Source organism: Mugil cephalus, chromosome 3, assembly GCF_022458985.1.
Source record: "Mugil cephalus isolate CIBA_MC_2020 chromosome 3, CIBA_Mcephalus_1.1, whole genome shotgun sequence".
Lineage (NCBI taxonomy): Eukaryota > Metazoa > Chordata > Actinopteri > Mugiliformes > Mugilidae > Mugil > Mugil cephalus.
The window spans coordinates 26,568,935-26,587,503 of NC_061772.1; the positions used below are offsets into that span (position 1 = coordinate 26,568,935).

The 18,569-nt window shown below is 43.4% G+C and overlaps 1 protein-coding gene across 7 annotated transcripts in view; it reads left to right on the top strand.

The window, feature by feature from the left end:
- lmo7b (LIM domain 7b) overlaps positions 1–16,984 on the top strand; it is a 29,714-nt gene extending 12,730 nt beyond the window's left edge. For 2 of the 7 annotated variants that reach the window (XM_047581667.1, XM_047581666.1), the window contains exons 10-31: positions 2,874–2,933; positions 3,992–4,163; positions 4,654–4,793; positions 4,976–5,159; positions 5,296–5,847; positions 7,489–7,833; positions 8,800–8,914; positions 9,427–9,588; positions 9,679–9,854; positions 11,177–11,240; positions 11,366–11,425; positions 12,608–12,633; positions 12,783–12,890; positions 12,977–13,060; positions 13,252–13,421; positions 13,592–13,636; positions 13,798–13,841; positions 13,925–14,096; positions 14,174–14,329; positions 14,430–14,535; positions 16,049–16,151; positions 16,413–16,984. In XM_047581667.1, the coding sequence (XP_047437623.1) occupies positions 2,874–2,933; positions 3,992–4,163; positions 4,654–4,793; positions 4,976–5,159; positions 5,296–5,847; positions 7,489–7,833; positions 8,800–8,914; positions 9,427–9,588; positions 9,679–9,854; positions 11,177–11,240; positions 11,366–11,425; positions 12,608–12,633; positions 12,783–12,890; positions 12,977–13,060; positions 13,252–13,421; positions 13,592–13,636; positions 13,798–13,841; positions 13,925–14,096; positions 14,174–14,329; positions 14,430–14,535; positions 16,049–16,151; positions 16,413–16,435 (3,067 nt within the window). In that variant the 3' untranslated portion in view covers positions 16,436–16,984. The remainder of the gene's footprint in view (positions 1–2,873; positions 2,934–3,991; positions 4,164–4,653; positions 4,794–4,975; positions 5,160–5,295; positions 5,848–7,488; positions 7,834–8,799; positions 8,915–9,426; positions 9,589–9,678; positions 9,855–11,176; positions 11,241–11,365; positions 11,426–12,607; positions 12,634–12,782; positions 12,891–12,976; positions 13,061–13,251; positions 13,422–13,591; positions 13,637–13,797; positions 13,842–13,924; positions 14,097–14,173; positions 14,330–14,429; positions 14,536–16,048; positions 16,152–16,412) is intronic. The other 5 variants (XM_047581668.1, XM_047581669.1, XM_047581671.1 and 2 more) reach the window with 5 other exon arrangements.
- Positions 16,985–18,569: the final 1,585 nt, after the last annotated feature.

Here is an 18,569-nt window from a genome sequence, read left to right on the forward strand (position 1 = left end):
ATACCATTTATCAGCTGGAAGAAATTACCAACGACATGGCGGTATTTAAATCGGCTCCACCTTTGCCAATGAGCGCATTATTGGGTGTATAGTTCAGAGACATCTTGACATTGCTCTGTAACGTCCGTCCAAACTTTGAATTATAGTGCATCCTTCATGATTCTTAAGCGACAAGAGGCTGAAAAAAGCTGCAAATCAAACAAATGTCTTGAAAAAATAAAAACTCACCCTAAAATCACAGAGATTCACGCTGGATTCGTTTTATCAGAGGACCTCTGTGTTATGAGAATTACAGTAGGTAATTTGTGGTGTCATTTTTACTTTACAAATCACGGACATGGACAATTCACATGGGACTGAGATCACAGAAATTACCGTGTTCAGTGATGCGTTTATACATCACCCAGAGAAAGCAATCGATGCTGGCTAAAGGGAGCAATCGCAGCGGCGCTGAGGGCGTACTCTGTATCAACTAGGTGTGGGGGCAGTATGGTAGTTACTAATGTAACTTGGGTTCTGTGAATTCACCATTAGAAATAATGATGATGCTTTATAATAAAAGACAAATTAAGATGCTGTTTTGTGTGTGCTGAAAGAAGAGAAGGGAATATATGTCACATGCATGCATCAACAATGTTTATGTAATCACCCTCGCGTCCAGATGGGGAGACGAGATCCTGCACCACAGCTGTTTTTCATGAGACTTTCTGTGTCCAGGTCATTTAAGACCAGCTGAGTTACTGTTGCACCTACAAGGAGCTTGGTAGAAGTACACAGACCATCGTCAATCATAGGTTAGATGAGTAGATTTGTCAGAGCTAAATATCACTAGCATTGTTGGATGAAGCAGACATGGGTGTTGACAGTAACCTCTCTTCTTATGCAATTCGTTGGCGTGTTAGTCTGTGTTCTCCTTGACTCTGCAATGCAACACAGCGTTGCGTAACCCTAAACTCACCTTCAACTCACCGTGAATGTGTTTTTTATGCATTAACCAGCAGTCAACCCTCTGCCCTGCAACATTTGGCGCAGCTTCGTGTGATCTTTCCTGCACTAAGCGTGACCGTCTTGTCCCAAAACAAACTGGACGTGTGTGCGATGAGTAAACGTAGACGTGGATATACCGCTCTTTGCTGCAGCACCGGAGACGCCCCCTCGTCTCCTCGACCCCTCTTCCCCACGTCTCCTCGTGCCATTGATGAAGAGCTTTTCTTGCGTGCTCTGTGCGAGGAAGACTCTGAAGACGATTGTGCCGAGGCCGACCCCGTCCTGGATGATTTATATATCCGCCGTTTACAGCTGACCCTCCACCAGACTTCCACCAACCCCGACTACGACCGCTTCCTACCTCGATTCTGGACGCCGGAAGAGGAGACTCGCGTCCGCAGGATTTACCTTGGCTCTCAGAAACGACCCTGGTATCGTAAAATGCAAAGGTTAAGGTTAGTATTTTTATTCTGCTCTGTGATGCTAAGCATAGTTAATAATGTAAAATGACTTATAACTAATACAGGGTAAAGTGGCAGTATCGTTAATTTTGCTAAATATATTAAATGCATTGCTTTCCTAACAATTAATCAAGCAATGCCTGACTTTGGAGGCTCAAGTGTGACTTTTTGATTTGCGAAATCTAATAAGCTAAGCTAAAATATGCTTTTGTTTTATTCTACATGTATCATCAGTGTTACACAGTGGCTGTAACGTAGTAGAAATCCAGCTTAACTTAACAAAGCCAAGCAAACTTAATCTTAGTTTGCTAATTACATGCTGTTGGCAAGAAAGATGACAAACTAAAAGGACTGAACTTGGCAACTTGCATTTTTTTTTCTTTATCATAATTAATTTGATCGTAAGACTTCCAGTGTTAAAGTCAACTGATGACGACCTGATGATAACCTGATGCACTTATTTCATGCGTTTCTATTCCTGTTTCTCTGCAGCCATAAAGCTTTGACTCTTGCAGAAGAGTTTGACTTCCTTTCTTGGCGCGTGGCGTCTGCTCCCAGCCATCGCGCATCTGTAGAGCCCGGGGTCGACACGGCAGAACGTTTTTCGAAGCCTCCACTTTGACTCCCTTCCCGAAGAGCCGCACCAGAAGCGCATATGCGCTCCCAAATGCACACCGCACTCAGCTGTTGACACAAGCTTTAACATGCCATCCCACTCGTTATCTCATTATCTCATCAGCGGCAAAGTGCACTTGGCATTTTTGCATTTGCAAATATTACATGCTCCAGCAAACTACATGCTTTTAGGGAAACTATGCAAATTTTTGCTCTGTTTATCAAGTGTTTTATGAAGTTATCAGTAAAAGCTTTGAATTTGAACTGATGTTTTTCTAAGCTCTGCGTGTTAGGTTATCAGGCATTTTACTCTGGCACCTTTTTTTTTTTTTTATTTTTATAGCGCTGATGATGAGCGAAGGTTTTCACAGCCTCATGCTGAGTGACTCAATTGTTCGTAATGGATAAATGTGGCTCATGCGCTGTCATATCTCCGTAGGTATAGCAGAATCACATTATTTATAACACCTTTTTGGTCAGCGCTAATTTTTTCCAGTTTACTGCCTGTGTGAATATGACATTGGTGTTTGGTGGTGGGGTGGGGAATAAAGTGTGTCATCGTGGTTCAACAAACTGTCTAATGGACTGATTTACATGCTGTAAACACATTCTTCCTGCCATAATCTTTTTGTGTGTTCTACACTGTGGCCTTTCACATCATATTGATCGACGCGATTCCTCCTCCTCCGTACACGATGTGTTTTTGAGTCCACCTGCTTGACATTCCCAGTCTTGACCTAAACAGGCGCCTTAGATGTCGGCGCATGATGGTGTTCATCAGTTTTCTTATGTGTTTTTCTGATTCTGTAGAACATATCAAAACCAGGTCAAGCCTGAGAGATCATTTCAGGTCAATCCCGGCTGGATCTGGTAAGTCCCAAAGTTTTAAACATAAAGCTGGAGTAAAAGTGTCTGGGAACACTCTGGCGCAGGGGTGTCAAACATACGGGTCATGGAGGGTCGGCATGAATTTGCAAAGTGCCAAATTTTCATAGAAGGTATTAGCTGCAGTTTTTTTTAGTAGAAGTATCTGCTTTACTTAATTTGTCCACTGTTTTCGTGAGAGTAACAGAAGAACAACCAGAACCCAACAGTTGGAGAAAACTATTTTAGGTGGTTCAAGAAATTCAAGAAATGTTTTGTAGTAGTAGTTGTAGATGGTACTTTTGTGTATAAATATATGACAGAGTTGTCTTTATTCAGAGGTTATTATGTTACTGGTCCAGCCCTCTTGAAATCAACTAAAATGAGTTTGACACCCCTGCTCCAGCTGCTTTGCTGCTGCTTTGTCCAGGTATGCTTTACAGTCTGCAAAAGCACCTCGGCTGCAAGCGTCATTCGCCTGTTGTTGATAAAGACGAAGCACTTGCTAGTCGTCTGTTAACTTTCTGGGTAGAGGCTCTTATGACAAACCACAGGATTGTTCGTAATCACAGTCTTGGTTCCTCACATCAAATTATGTCATGGTTTTAAAATACCACCTGCTAAATACTGATCTAATTTTTTTTTTTTTCTTCTTAAATGTCAAACCCGACATCCTTTGTTGCCTATAGCGGCTCTGGTTACCAGTTCTTGCTGTTGTTATCAAGACGGCAACATCTGTTGCCATTTATACTGCAGCATTGCTTGGCTTTCTTGCAATTCTTCCGCTCGCACTTGGCTACGGATTCTGTTGTTTGCGTGCAGAATGTGCTCCGTTATAGTTTGTGATGCAGTGTGTGTGTGTGTGTGTGTATGTGTCACCGGGTTGTTAATGCTGCAACGCGACTGTTGATCATGCTTCTCCTGCTACTGTACATGGATTTCAAAAGTCTCACTTTCGTGCAATATTAAGCTGCAGTGGCATCCGCACAGTGTTTGCTTGGTTTTTCTTACGCGTCTCTGACAATATTCAGTGCCCAGCCTTTCTTTTCGTCCGTCTAAACCAGGAGCAAATCCCTCAGCGACATCCCGATGATGTACCCCGTACGTAAAGCCACTGATAGAAACAGCATTAACGACGATGGAGTCCAGACCACCGGCCTGGAGACGGAATTGAATCAAGAGAACAAGAGGAAGAATAGCGTCGCTGCCAAGGACAGTGAAGCTCAGTGGCAGGATGTAAGTGCTAAAAATAAATAAATAAATGTTGACAGGACATTCTCAATACAAGGTCCGTTTAGTGGCTGATCAGGAGTTTTTTGGGCTCGCTGTGTTGCGGAAGAGCGCATTTCTTTTTGCTTGTTGTATTAAAAAGTTTCTTTGTGTTCCGTTCATTTATAAATAGATTCACTGTAGTGGCCCAGGTTCAGTTCCAGTCTTCCTTACTCTCTTACCTGTTTGCTCTCAACTATCAAAAATAAAGGCACAATAAGGCCGAAATAAAGTTTAAAAAAAAAAATAAATAAATAAAATAAATGAATAATTTAATCCTGATTTTGACAACCAGCTATCCAGAGACTTTAAGCAGCCATAAAAAATGATGGAGAAACCATTCGGCCGAGTGCTTTTTCATATACTCACGTCAGTCGTTGAAGAACCTCCTTCAACATAAAGATGTAATTTGACGATACATCTGCAAAAGTGTTACTGGCTGAAACATTTGTTTCAGGACTTGACAAAGTGGAAAAACCGTCGCAGGAGCACCAAGTCTGACCTCCGGAGGAAGTCGCAGGACAGGGAGCATGTCATTAATCAGATGAGCAACGGCGCTGTGACAAACTTTGGGAAGAACGAGGCGAAAATGAAAAGGTACGTTCCTGCTTTGACAGTAATGGAAACTCTTACGCTCACCTCCTCAAAGCCTGTTACCAGGTATTTAAGTGTATATGCAAAGACCCTGCTTGATATCTTTGCAAACTTGTAATTTGACACACATGCTTCCCCCACCTCCTTGTTTTCTTCTCCTCTTCAATTACATGCCGATTCCCCAGAGACCAGCAGTCACCATGGAGGCATAACCCTGCCCCTCGTCCTTACCCCATCTCTTCTCCGTCTAAATCATCAAGCGCCGATCTGCGTCCACACACCCGAGCGCTGTTGGCCCGCAGCTACGCCACCGAGGCGCCTTTCAGCCCCGCGGCTCCACTTAGCTCCCGTAACTCAGCCTACACTCGGGTAAGTTTTACAGTTATGTTCGCTTTTACCTGACCAACCGAGCGCCTCTGGCTACTTTAGTGTAATTGCGGTCGTCTAAACGTCCAGCTGAATGATGAGTTAAAACTGAAGGCGGCCTTGATGTCCTTCTCCTCAGGGGTCATCAGTGGGAGCCATACCTGCTTCTGATGCGAACACCTTGGGAGAAGTGACGCAGCTCGCCTCCTTGGCTTCAGATGGAGCAGGAGTCACCACGCCTTCGCTGGATTTCCCTTTTAGCTCTCAGACCCAGGTCAAGGCAGAAGGCGGCTCAGCTCTGTTCCAGTCCACGTCTGAAGTGTCCCAGCCGGAGCACGTCACAAACCAAATCTCCACACTTGTCACAACCATAAAGCCCAAGGAGATGACGAAATACAACCGTAACCTTGCTTCATCCACGTCAAGTCAACCGAAAGTCCACGCTCTGGAAGACTTTCCAGATCACAAGTCCCTGGAAGAGAGCCGGAAGCCGTCGTCGGAGCAAGGTGGAGCCCAGCAGGCCTCAGGCGTCTACAAGTACTTGTCCAGAACTGGATCGTGGTCCGGCTCGGCCAGCCTTCCCCGCGGCTATCGGCGTTCCGAGGGCTCGACCCGTCTGTCTTCTGCAATCACAGCGAGACCCTTCGGAACCAAGCAGTCCAGGATGTCGCCGCTGCCGAGGATGTACAACGTGAGTTCGCTGGTTATCGCGGCTGTAGCACGCTTCTGTTTGAACGTTCTAGTTTAACCAGATGGCGTCCACAGTAAATAAGTCACCGTTACTAGCTTTTGCATCTAAAGATGTTCACTGTCTTGCTTTTGACTTTGAGATAGGGCTGCACGATTATGGCCAAAATGATAATCATGATTGTTTTTGATCATTGCAATCACCATTATTAATCACGATTAATCATCATGTTGGGGAAAACATCTGTATTACTGCACTACTTTAAAAAAAAAACAACAACTTAAAATTAAAGTTTAAATAAGAATTAATGCTTAGTAATATAAAAATATACCCAAGAATTTAAAATTTACCGAGGGCTAACAGAATAAATATGCTATTACAGAGCGCAATCACAAAGTCCAACTCTATGGAAACAATTACAGCTTCCACAGAAAAGGCAATAACACTGAGCTTAAGGCCACAGGTTTTTGGCAAGAAACACCAGCCTATCAACATTTTCTTTCACCATGGTGCTCCTTATCTGCGACTGCTGCCAGAGCTTATTCTCACGACGTAATGACTCGCTCTCTTCAGTCCACCGAGTGACTCGAGGCTGCCGCTCCGAGGTGCGTTCGCTTATTATTTAGGCAGCTTGATGAAGCCTGAACCATGCATTTGCCCCCTGGTGGTTGCCTGACTACTGGTAGATAAAGTGCTTGATTAGATATGCAGCAGAGCCACATTTTAAATATACATATCGCAGACGATCAGGTTCATTTAATCGTGGCAACCAAAATCATGATCACAATTAAAATTCAATTAGAATAAAATTATGCAGCCCTACTTCAAGACTAAGGCCCGTTTCAAAATGTAAAGCGCACATTTAACTTTTAATAATAAATGGGTCAAAAAGTATATTTAGTCGTCTTATTTAAAAATGAAGCAACATTTTCCAAAACAGGGAAACAAGGTAGCATTTGGGGAACTGCACTCTGGAAGACTGCTTTATATTTAAAAGGTTTAGGAGAAGAGTGCACGTCTTTTTGAGGTCATCCTTACATCGCGGGTTTGATAAATTATACAATAAGTGGGTGAGTTCTTGTCAAATTAGGCACGTATTGTGCATTTAATAATTGATTTCTATCACATTTCTTTTCAAGCCCCATCTTCTCTTTCTGCCGCCCTCAGATAAAACTGGAACACTGTCACATTTCAGCCTCTAATTCAGTCAGGTTTTGCATTCGGTTTCATGTGGTGCTGTGCGCAATTTGGAAATCAAGGAGGTAACTGTTTTAAAAAAAAAAAAAAACAACTGAATTTTCTCTTGTTTTCCAAAGAAAATAAAGTGTAGAAGCTTCAAAGAAAGACCTGAAACTTGCAGATTTAACTTTATTTAACAGTTTGATTGTGACTGAATGAGAGTTTGGTGCATTTTGTGTGGGTTTTTTTTTTTTGTGTGTGTGTACTGTGTGTTAGTGAGCTTGTGTTACCTTTGTTTTCTTGATCACTCTGCTCTTCAGTAATGGGAACACTGCTTACAATTTGAGATTTACACGTTTGGTTTTAGATATTCAGCGCCAGCTATTTCACGTCGGTGCTGGAAAGTCGATGGTGCAATTAGTTTATGCCGTCCTTCTGAGCACATCTTGTTTTTGTTATCCCCAGGTGGACGACAATCTGGGTGTGCTGCTGAACAGTGAGAAAGAGGATTCTCTTTGTTCGCCCACTAAATCATCCCTCAAAAGACAGACTGCGACCGCCCAGCTGAGGGGTCAGCACGAGGCATCAGTCAAACAGAAGAAAGGCAACCGGGCGAGGCAGAGCGGTGCAGAACAGGGGAAGGAGGTGAATGGAGCCATTCTTTCTGGACAGACCTCCTTTCAGACCAGCGGCTATCCCCATCAGCCCTCCAATCAAAGCCTGATGCTGCCTCAGCCGTATTCGAACATGCAGTCCCACCACAATAAAACCTTTACTCTGCCATCTAACACAAGCATTGACCTCCAAAAGGTACGTCCAGCCGTTTTTCAGCACACGGCGCTGATTGATGCACCTGCAAACCTGTAAACAGCTTTGAAAAATCTCTTAATTATGAAGAGTCACAGTTATTATGGAATATTCAAATCAGTTAATGGCTGAAGATGCAGGTATATCTATAAAAACTAAATTTAAACGTATTTTTAACATTATTTGAACAGCACTAAACATTAATACACAGATCAGACATAACATTATAATCACTGACAGGAAAAGTTAATAACATTTAAAGCATCTTGTAACAATTCAGTGTTGTATTGATTCAAGTGGATGTTACTTAGACATGTAGCACCCACCTAGACCAGACCAGACACCCCCACCACATAGCAATAACACTCCCCAGCAGGTTTCGGCTTGACAGAGATTCACACAAACGGTTTAGGAACAACTTAAAAAAAAAAAAAAAATCTGGCCTCCAAACTGATCAAGTATCTGCGGGGTGATCCATGGAGGCCCCTCCCCTCAACCTTTAGGACCCAAAGGCAACTCTTTTGGAGGCACAAAAGAGGTCATAATGTTATGCTTGATCGGCGTAGATGTAATTTCATTCATAGACAGGAGGAGGAGTAGTAGAGGAGAACATAACGCAGCGAATGGAGTATAAGGTGTGGACCAAAATGTTAACATTTTTAAATATTGTTGACCAAAGGTTCCTGGTTCCACTGGTGGGGAAAAAAATGGGACTTTTCAATAATCTGCCCTCCTTTTGTTTGACGACAAAATAATAAAAGCATTGATCATTCAGTTCGTCCCTTACTAGCAGGCATCTGAAGTCTCTAATTTCATTCAGGAAGCACAGGACACTGGATCACACGGTGTCACCTTTACGTGTGTGTGTGTGTGTGTGTGTGTGTGTGTGTGTGTGTGTGTGTGTGTGTGTGTGTGTGTGTGTGTGTGTGTGTGTGTGTGTGTGTGTGTGTGTGTGTGTGTGTGTTTCAGGCAGATTACAGTGACATGAGAGTGAGCCTTACGCTCAAACCCAACAGCATACCAGACTTTGGTTTCCACACGCTCTGGGACTCGGCGGGAGCACGAATCAAATACATCCTACCTGGTAAGACTTCTGCTCGAATTTAATTCTCATCCGATTACGGGGGTGAAATGTTATTAGGTCAGGGATAATTCTATGATAAAGATGATAATGCTGCATCTTGCTTTTATAATATTTCCACGTCTCACGTTCTGCATTTAGACAGAAACGCATGATGGTTCAAGTCAAGTGATTAGAAAGGTGTGAAAAGATATGTTAGTGGGTCAAAGGAGGGTGCAAGTTCTATTTTGGGGAAAGAAAAAAGAATAACGCTATAACACAATTATATAAATTATCCTTGTGCCAGTGATTTAAAACTCACCCATAAATAATTAACTAGTCGTGAGACAGGTGTCACTTACTTGTTGCCATGTAGTTTTGGCTTGTAGCCCACTTCTCGACTTGGAGAAGCCACTTAACGGTGGATTGTTTCTCACCGGACGCTGAACAAATGCTTCCCGACGCTGGTACCTCTTGCGTTGTGTCGTCCTCGCTCTCATCTTTCTTCATTTCGCCGACGCGCCTCCTGCTCTCAGGGAGCCCAGCGGAGCTCTGCCGGCTGTGCGTGGGCGATGAGGTCGTGGCTGTGGATGGAGTTGCGGTGGAGCTTATGACCTACACCCAGTGGAAGGATAAAATGGCGTCCGCCCTGCAAACCGGCAACCTGACGATGGACATTCGACGTTATGGCAACAAGGGTAAAACAATGAGTCAAAAATGTTCAGCTTCGCAAACTGTTACTTCTCGGTGTTGTCTTAGTTTTGATGGCTGGCTTAATTTTTAATTAGACTGGAGCACCAGTGAAGGGAGTCACCACAACCAGCCAGGCCAAAGCATGATGACCCTCAACCTGACTTCTACTGCACCTGTTCTCATTGGTTGCTCTGATCGCCGTGTCAGCTCCGCCCCCTCTACGGAACAGACGGTCGCACCAGTGTCCAAATTCAATGAGCAGGGAGACGATGTGAGCGATGTCTTAGAGGTGGTTTAGACTTCTGCGTCAATTTAAAAGCGCAGAGCACATGCAGGAGCCAACGCCGTAGCTGACGTGCACCTCCTCTGAAATGTGACCATAGATGACGGTGGTAAACACACGATCCAGTCTGTTTTCGTGGTAGGCCACACCCCCATTTGGGTGAAAACGAACCACCGGTGGTAAAGAAAAATCCCTTGTACAGTGTTTATTTTGTTTTGCTAGCATTTGTTGGGCAGACACATAAATAATGTCGTTGCCGAGTAATGAACGGTGACGTTACGTAGAATAACTTAAAAACTAGGGGCCGTATGTCCATGTAGCCTACCGACAGAGAAAAGGGTGAACAACACCACTCACCCGGACATTTACTCTTACCTCGTTGAATCTCTAGGTAATGTATGAAATGTCATCAATTCATAATGTTAAACTGATTAATCATGACATAAATACAGCATGAAGCTTAGTCAACCTTAATCCTTTTATTTAAAAAAAAAAGCTTCACAGAACATAACTCTGCTCTGACGTTACCTACTGTCGTTTCAGTTCAGCGTCAACATTCACTTCTTTGACTTTTTAACATGAAATTTGAATTTTATAACTAACAACTGTGACAGCTGACATTAGCTAACATTAGCATTATAACTTCAAGGGATTAAGTGCAGCACATATCAACTATCAGGGTCTCACAGCCTTTTTATTTTTTTATTTTTTATGGCTTGAAGCCATCTGGTTTTGTACCTCTCTCTCTCGAGGGGAGCAGAGAAAATCTCAGTTTTATCTTTTAAATAGTAGCGCAGCAACTTCTCCTTTGTTTTCATCCATAAGGGGGCGTGGCCTTATCAGTGACGTAGGGTTAATCTCTTCCATGCGTCAGATCGCAAGAGCTGTGATTGGTCCACTTGGTAGTGGCGTGTTTCTGCTTTAGTATCGCCAAATTGACTGTTTTGAGTCAGTGCAGATGGGACACATGAAGGAAAAGTTAACTGAGAAGGTTCGGATATACAAACATTAGTATGACAAAGCTTTGACGCAATTCTCCAAAGGTTTCAGTCACTATCGTTGAAAATGAAGCAGGAAGTAGAATCAAAAATTAACCCGTCGTGCAAAAAGGCGCCATCTAGTGTCTGGATGGTGTTTTTACAGAGCGAGCCTGACTGATGAGCACATGGCTATAAGTGGCTCGCACCAGCAAAGGCTTTGTCGTCTAAGTCCCGCAGAAGTATAAACCGCACTTAAGCCAATAAACAATGGTTGATAAACGGATGTCTGTTGGTGCAACTTAATTAGTGGTGTGCTCTTCACCTGCGCAGGTAACGCAAGAAAAAGTCACGGATGGAGGGCCTGCTGACAACGCCGGGGCAGCCAGAAGTAAAGGTAATGACAAGAATAAATATTAGACAAGAATAATATTAGAAAATCATTCACAATTCTTACTCCAAAAATAACTCCTCAGATAAAGTTTGTAATTTCCCATCTTATCTGTCATCCTCTTTATGTAGATTGTAATGATATTACTAGGAAAAATCAGAAAATGAGGGAAGAGTTTTTCAAAGAGAAAGGTAAAAAGCTGGTCTGAATGTGGGTTTTGTGTACGGCTGCTTCGGTTGCCGGCGCTTGGCTTGGCTTGGCTTGGGAGGGTTCATTAGAAGCAAATATCCATTCATGGGTTGCTAATTAAAAAGGAATCAGCAGATACAAGGAAGGTGATTATCTGTGAATATCACACATTATGTATTTATTTATTTTTTTCCAGCCCGGCCACATATATCGGCCAGTGGTTTTGTAAATTCATAATCATTTGTACAGTAGCAAAAGCAGTAATTTCCTCTGAGCAGCACTTTACCAACCACAGAGGTAATGGCTCTGATTATGTTCATAATAACTAATAATAAACCGACCTTCAAGACTGTGACAGTGGTAACTGCATGATCTTTCTGTGTGCGGGTTAAAAATTGATTGGTGACCCTTCAGTCGTCATTCTTTGGCTCGGTGACTTTTGTTGCCGTTCTTTGTGGTTGTTAATGACTGACGTGTGTCACGTAACGGCTTCTCTCTTCATGCTCTGCAGGATTCAGCTCATGGGTTTACTTGTGTGGTAAATGTTTGCGCTGTGTCATTTTATTTATTTTTTTTTGTTTTCATTTTGAGCAGAGTGCTACGTACTGACATCTTAAAACATAAAAGAGCATGTTGTGTTTGTCGTACAGTGCTGATGGCATGCTGAGCTTTTTGCCCTTTGTTGTTATTTGCAGTGCACCGATCAGCCACAATATTAAAACCACTGAGAGGAGATCTAAATGACATTTAAACCATCTTATAACATGTTCTGCACGAGGGAGACCTACACAATATTAGGAAGGTGGTCATAATGTTATGCCTGATCGGTGTATTTAAGACGGGGATTCATTAGAAGAACAGTGCAGTTTCAGCACAGACTTGCTGATCCTTGATTAGATAATCTTTCATAGTTCTTCAGATCTTCACCAAATATTTATTTTTAACGCCGCTGTCAAGTCACACACAACAAGACACACCACTGGATATTTAACTCTGTAGTTTTTCAACCAAGAAAAAGCTACTTAGGAGCCCAGAAACACACGATCCAGTCTGTTTTCACCATGTGCTGTTGGTTCTTCTAATGCGTCCCCCAGTCCTTGTGTCGCGTCCTGTTGCACACATCTTAATGATCTTTGTGCGTCCTCGTGGAGTTCTTTTGGCTGATTGATTATTTTCTCACGCAGGAGGCTCAGAATCTGCGATATCTGACGTAAGTCCCACCTGCCGCCTGATCAAAGGATGTGTTTATGCGCAGTCGGTCACACATATGTTATCATCTGTGTGTGTTGAATGAGTCCCTGTACTACGCTGTGATCATTTCTGAGGCTGCAATCTGTTCGTGCCTCCTCCCCCCTCCAGCTCCAGGTGCCATCCCTCAACCCCTCCTCGTCCTGCTGGTCGTGGGACCGCGAGGAGGATCGCAGGCGTCAGGAGAAGTGGCAGGAAGAACAAGAGCGCCTCCTACAGGTGAAGGAGATGCAGAATAACACTAAATGGAAAGTATTCCAGTTTAGTGCAACAAATCATTTTCTTTTCTTGTCTTTTTTTTTTAGGAGCAATACCAGCGAGACCAGGAGAGACTGGAAGAAGAGTGGCGCAGGGCACAACAGGATGCAATGGACGTCAGGAAGTCGAGGGTAATTTTATGCTTCTGTGTGCATTAGCGTTTTGGCCTCTGACAGTATTTTATTTCACCTGAATACTACGAATATTACTAAGTGATAACAGCTTTGGTTTGCTTTAATACACTTTCAAAATTAATATTAATTGCAGTAGACATTCTGTAGTCTGGAATTTTTTTTCCAATTTGTTTTTCAAACATTCGAAGCAGAACACGTTGGAGATGACCTCCGGTGGTGCACGGCTCCACGTCAACGGATTGAAAAACAAAGCCAGAGAAGAAGAAAAGCAGAGTCCTGGCAGAGAAGAGCTGAAAGAGGCAAAACCTCAAAGGAACCTGCAAGGCGTGCAGAATGACAGGATTGCAGAAAAAGACTGGTAAATAAAACATTCCAACCAAAATTGAGGGAATACATACAAGTCGACATGCGCTCCGAGAAATGTTCTAATGCATTTTAAATCGTTGCTGCTTTTGCTGCTGCTCTTGCTGCTGCCGTTGCTCCTGTTGCTTTTGCCGGGGCCTTGCTCCTGCTAACGCTGCACCTCAGGGCTGACGGCTCCTGCGGCTTTGCTCGGCTTTCCCCGGCGCACAGGTCAGAACAAGCTTGGCCCATTTTCCACTTTCATTCAAATGCTCAGTGTGACGTTAACCTACAGATTACAGCTCTTAACATTTGGCTCAGGCCTCGAGTTAGCGTAAATTTATTTAAAATGGCTTGCGGGTCATTTATTGTGGACTTTGTGTCTCCTGCAGGGCTAAGTCTTTGTCAACCCCAGTATTAGCCGGTCAGACAAGAGGTTGGTTTAACCTTTCCGTCGTAAAATTCCCCTTCTGCTCGGGGGACCCGCTGGCCTAACCCTGTAAATGTTGAATGTTCCAGGTGACCAGAGGAAAGGGATGGGACTACCTGGCTCCAAGGCTGAGAAAGAGAGGAAGCAGATTTTGGAGGAGATGAAGAAAAGGACTCAGCTTCTGACCGACAACAGCTGGATACGTCAGCGCAGCAGCAGCTTTTACAAGGAGCCCGTCTACGTCGGGGTTCCTGTGAAGAGGTATCTGTAACGTCGCCTGAAGTTGATCTTCTCTCCTACTGGCATTTCCCGAACTGTAACTCACTCGTCATGTGCAGGTACGAGTCTCTGGACGACCTGGACGCTCTGCGCGAGTCCCAGGAGACCTCTACGTTCAGTTACCCTCGCCCACTGTCGGCTGTTGCAGGTTACTACCCTCCGAGCAGGAACTCCAATTCCCGTTACAGCACTGGAGCAATATTGTCCCACGGCAGGTGCGTAATTTAATGTAATTTTTAAACCTGTTCTCTCTCTCTTGTGCAAGTGTTATTATTATTATTTTTTTCTACATCATCTTAACCTGTGCTGCCCCAGGACGGTCAGTGGCAGGAGGACTTGCTGTGTGTGTGAGCGTGTCCTGGGTGGGGCAGCCATGACCGTAGAGACCCTTAGTCTCTCCTTCCACCTCGCCTGTTTCCAGGTGAGAGGTCGTGACCTGGTGGTTGAGGTGCGGTCACAGTAGCTTGAGAATAACTGCCGCCGCTCTCGGTCACTTCATCTCTGAAAGCAGTTCCTGGTGGTTTGGTTTGAGGTCCTTTATTTCGTTCAGCTGGCCGACAGACACGGCCCGCTTCTGCGTTTGGTAGCGGGGAAAGCTGTGGCTCGTGCAGTGCTCCTTCGCATCGTTTTGCACAATATTGCAAATGCCGAACACATCAGCCAAAACATTACAACCAGTGACGGGGGAAGGGAATGAAATTAAGAATCTTGTGGCAATGCATCTGTTTATGTAGATGTCATTGAGACCAGGCTTCCACCACTTCATAGCAATGACCCTTCTTAACAATTACAATGCAGCCTTCCACATCACAAAAACCTCCAAAAGTACAGCTCAGGAAATGCCCTGAACCGATCAAATATCCGTGGGATGCACTGAAACAAAGCCTGAGACTCCCCTACTATCATCCCGGTGCCAGGCACAATACAGGGACACCCTCAGAAGGCCTGTGTCCATATGCTCCAGATGCACCTGAGGCAGAAAGGGGGAACTGAACAATATTAGGCCTCTGGTTTTAATGTTGTGGCTGATGTTGTGGCTCTCGAATCCTCTCGCATTTCTTTCCACTTGTTGCTGCGTGTTTTCTGAATTCACAAAGTCCCAGAGACTGCAACTTGAGATGGAAATGATAAAGTCTGTTCAAGATTCAGCTACACTGAAGAGAAACTTAATGGTACAAAACAAATGCTACATAAATTAGTCACTTTTTGGCATAAAGTACCTTTTAACATGATAGCATGAGGTGTAGACGGGAGATCACGTTGTTAACATCTTCTACATTGGTTTAAAGGTATCTGACTGTAGATTCTCTTCATTTCCACACAGAAATGGATGGGAACTTATCTCTCAGTACACCCAGTATGCTCTACCTGCATCTTTTGGTGCTTGTTGTGTAGAAAAACAGAAAAAAAGTCTTTAGGCTGAAGGCTAATGTGACCACACCTCACCCTTGGTGGGGTCAGTCTGATCTGTAGCTACACTCCCACAGCTCATCTTCGCTAACAAGTTTAGCACCTGGCTGCTGATCACGCACGCTGCAATAGCCCTACGTCGCTCTAGTCCTGCGCATAGGTCTGGATGAGTGAAAGGAGAAGTCATCCCTCACATTTAGATGCTTATTGTGAAAGTCTCACATGCTGACGACCTCCAGAATTAGCAGGCCTGTGTCCTTTGCCACGTAGATGTAAAAACTATCTCACTTCTGTTTTTCTGTCTCTCTGCTGGGTATTAGTTACAGATAGACACATTTTAAAACAGTTATACATTATGTGTGTGTGTTTTTTTTTTTTTTAAGTTGCGACAAAACTTAATTGTTCTGCGCTTGGGTGGCGGTCCGTCTGGTGAAGCGATGTAGACACAGAAGGCCCGCGTTCACGCTGGCTTTCACTTGAATTCGGCCCTGATTTCTTTCTCACTTCTGCGTCCTCCCTCTCAGTGCGTGGGCTGCGGCCAACGGCTCAGAGGAACAGAAACCGGAGTACAGGCTCGAATCCGAAACGGGAAGCCTTTCTGCGAGCGCTGCTATTTTCAGCTCAGATGTGAGTACTGTTTTATTTATTCTTTGCAAGACGCTGACCTTAACATATTACGCCACACGGTCTTGGTAACCTCATGACGTTAGCCCTCATAGACTGCTTGGATAAGACAATGAGTCATTAAACCTGCCTCTTTATATTAAGTTTTCTTGCTTTGAGAAGTGGGAATTAATCCTGATCACATATTAAATATTAAATATCTTTTGTCTTAACACTGGCTCATTTACCATCTGGAAAAACTGAATTTCTGATTATGCGTTTCAGCCACTGGTGCCCTCCCCATGTGACCAGCTTGCCGTGCTCCAGATTGAAGAGTAAACCGGCGGACAAGTGGAAATATCAGACACATTGGAAATTTATATATTCTTTTTCCTAATCCTTGGCGTCTATAAAACTGTAGAAATTCTTGACAATCTCCGGATTCATGGATTTATATTCACTATTAATAGATGTTTTGTTTTTTTAAAATCATATAGTAGTTTAACTGTCCTTTTTCTCTGCTAATTTATTTCCTCATACAATTTAGATGATAATATATGAAATTAAATAAAGATGGGAATTATTAATGTTGACCCATGGTTTTGTTTTTGAGTTAGTGTTGCTCTTTGTCACAATTGTTTGTGTGTTGACCTTTGACTCAGGTTATTGAAGCACATTTTACCATGTACTCAAGCACTTTGTGTTCTATGTTGTGAAGTCACATTGGGAAAAATCACTGGAGTAAATATATATATGTCTACAATGCATGTAATTCTCACATGACAATTTGCATTTTAACTCAAATGATTCTTCCTTTTCTTTTTCTTTTGTAAATAAAATGCACTGAACAAAAAGGCTTTTAAACTGTCATTCATTTGTGTACCACAAGGTGGCATCATTGCTCTCATTGCAAAACCGGTATCGGTGTCATACTTGAGATGGAAATGTAATCATTTTTAATATGTCCTAAGTATTTTTGGCACATGCTCTTTGAGAAGTATTTTTAAATGCGATTTTTTTAATGTACGATTGCGAAGTAAAACAAACTGGATAATAAAATGAAAGGGTTTGGAGGTTAGAGGTCATATCTTTTAGTTAATCATCCAGTCTGTTTTGAAATCCATCATGTGTGCAATGCATCAACATTTCTTAGCAGTGTAGTAGGAAAACACTCCCCGTGCTTGTTTGCTAACGTGTGAGGAACTGCTCGTATACTCGCTCGTGCTTCGAAAATACTAACCGAGGAATGGTGGTAATGAAATGAAATCTCTTCTGTGGATTCTTCCTGTGCCACCAAACCACTAAATGCACCAATAAACGGCTTCGCTCAAGTTCCTGGAAAAAAGCCGCTGCCGTGTGGCTTTATGCTCCGCTTTATTTAACTCCAACGCACTGATAAACTACGCGCTAAGTTCTATCATGACGCGACGGCATATCTGTGTCTGCTGATCCCTATATGGCTTTTCTTGTCCATAACACAGTCCAGACCTTTTAAAGTCCGGTTTTTGGCTGGAGGTTACAGCTGAAGCATAAGCCGCAGCATTTCTCCTCTCGAGTTTGAAAGAACCATTTCTGCTTTTCAAATTACCCATCCTTAAAAAAAAAAAAAAAAAAAAAAAAAAAAAAACCTAAATAAACACAAGGCCAGTTCCCATGAAATGCGAATGCTTGTAAACAAGAGTTGAAAAATACATGGTTTGCAGAACACACGAGCCCACCTATCACTGTGAGGGGTTTGGAGACAGAAAATGTTTTTATTTGGATTAACTCACTAACAGGAAACAAAAGAAAGGTCAGTGTGGCCCGAAAAAAAAAAGAGGATTACAGGCCTGTCAAAGAGGAAGTGTCATGCTCTCAAATGGTAGATTCAGGTTCTACTAAAACAAGTCTGTGCTTATGTGCTCTGTGAGGAAGGTTACTTTGCATGAATTTACGCATTATGGGAGTAGGAGCAGCACAAAGGAAGCATTAAATCCAGAACGGGAAGTTATACACAGATGTAAATAATCTCTCCTGCAACCAAAAACAGAACTCTCTAGTATGACGGTTTTAATTTAGAAGGGCCATAAAGATCTGAGGTAAGGGAAGAACGGCGTTAACAAAGGCGTTGGCCGCAATGACGACACCCTTTTATTGACTGAGCTCCGTGTTAGCGCCGGCCACACAGTCGGTCCGTTCTCTGAGCCAAACCTTTCTGTGCATCTCTGTGACCTCTGTCTTCAGGGACGGGGAGGGCTCATTTCTATCAAAAGGCACGAGTTGGAGACATTTTTCAGTTTCTGACGCGCTTCATCTGTTTCGGATGATACCGGTGACTCTGGCCTGACCCTTTTTAAATACCACACGAACGGTAGGCTGGAAACGGCAGAGGTTGTCACAGAGGAACGAGAGGCCGCGCGGTTTTAAAGTTCATATTTGGCTTGAGCTGGAGGATTTATGTTT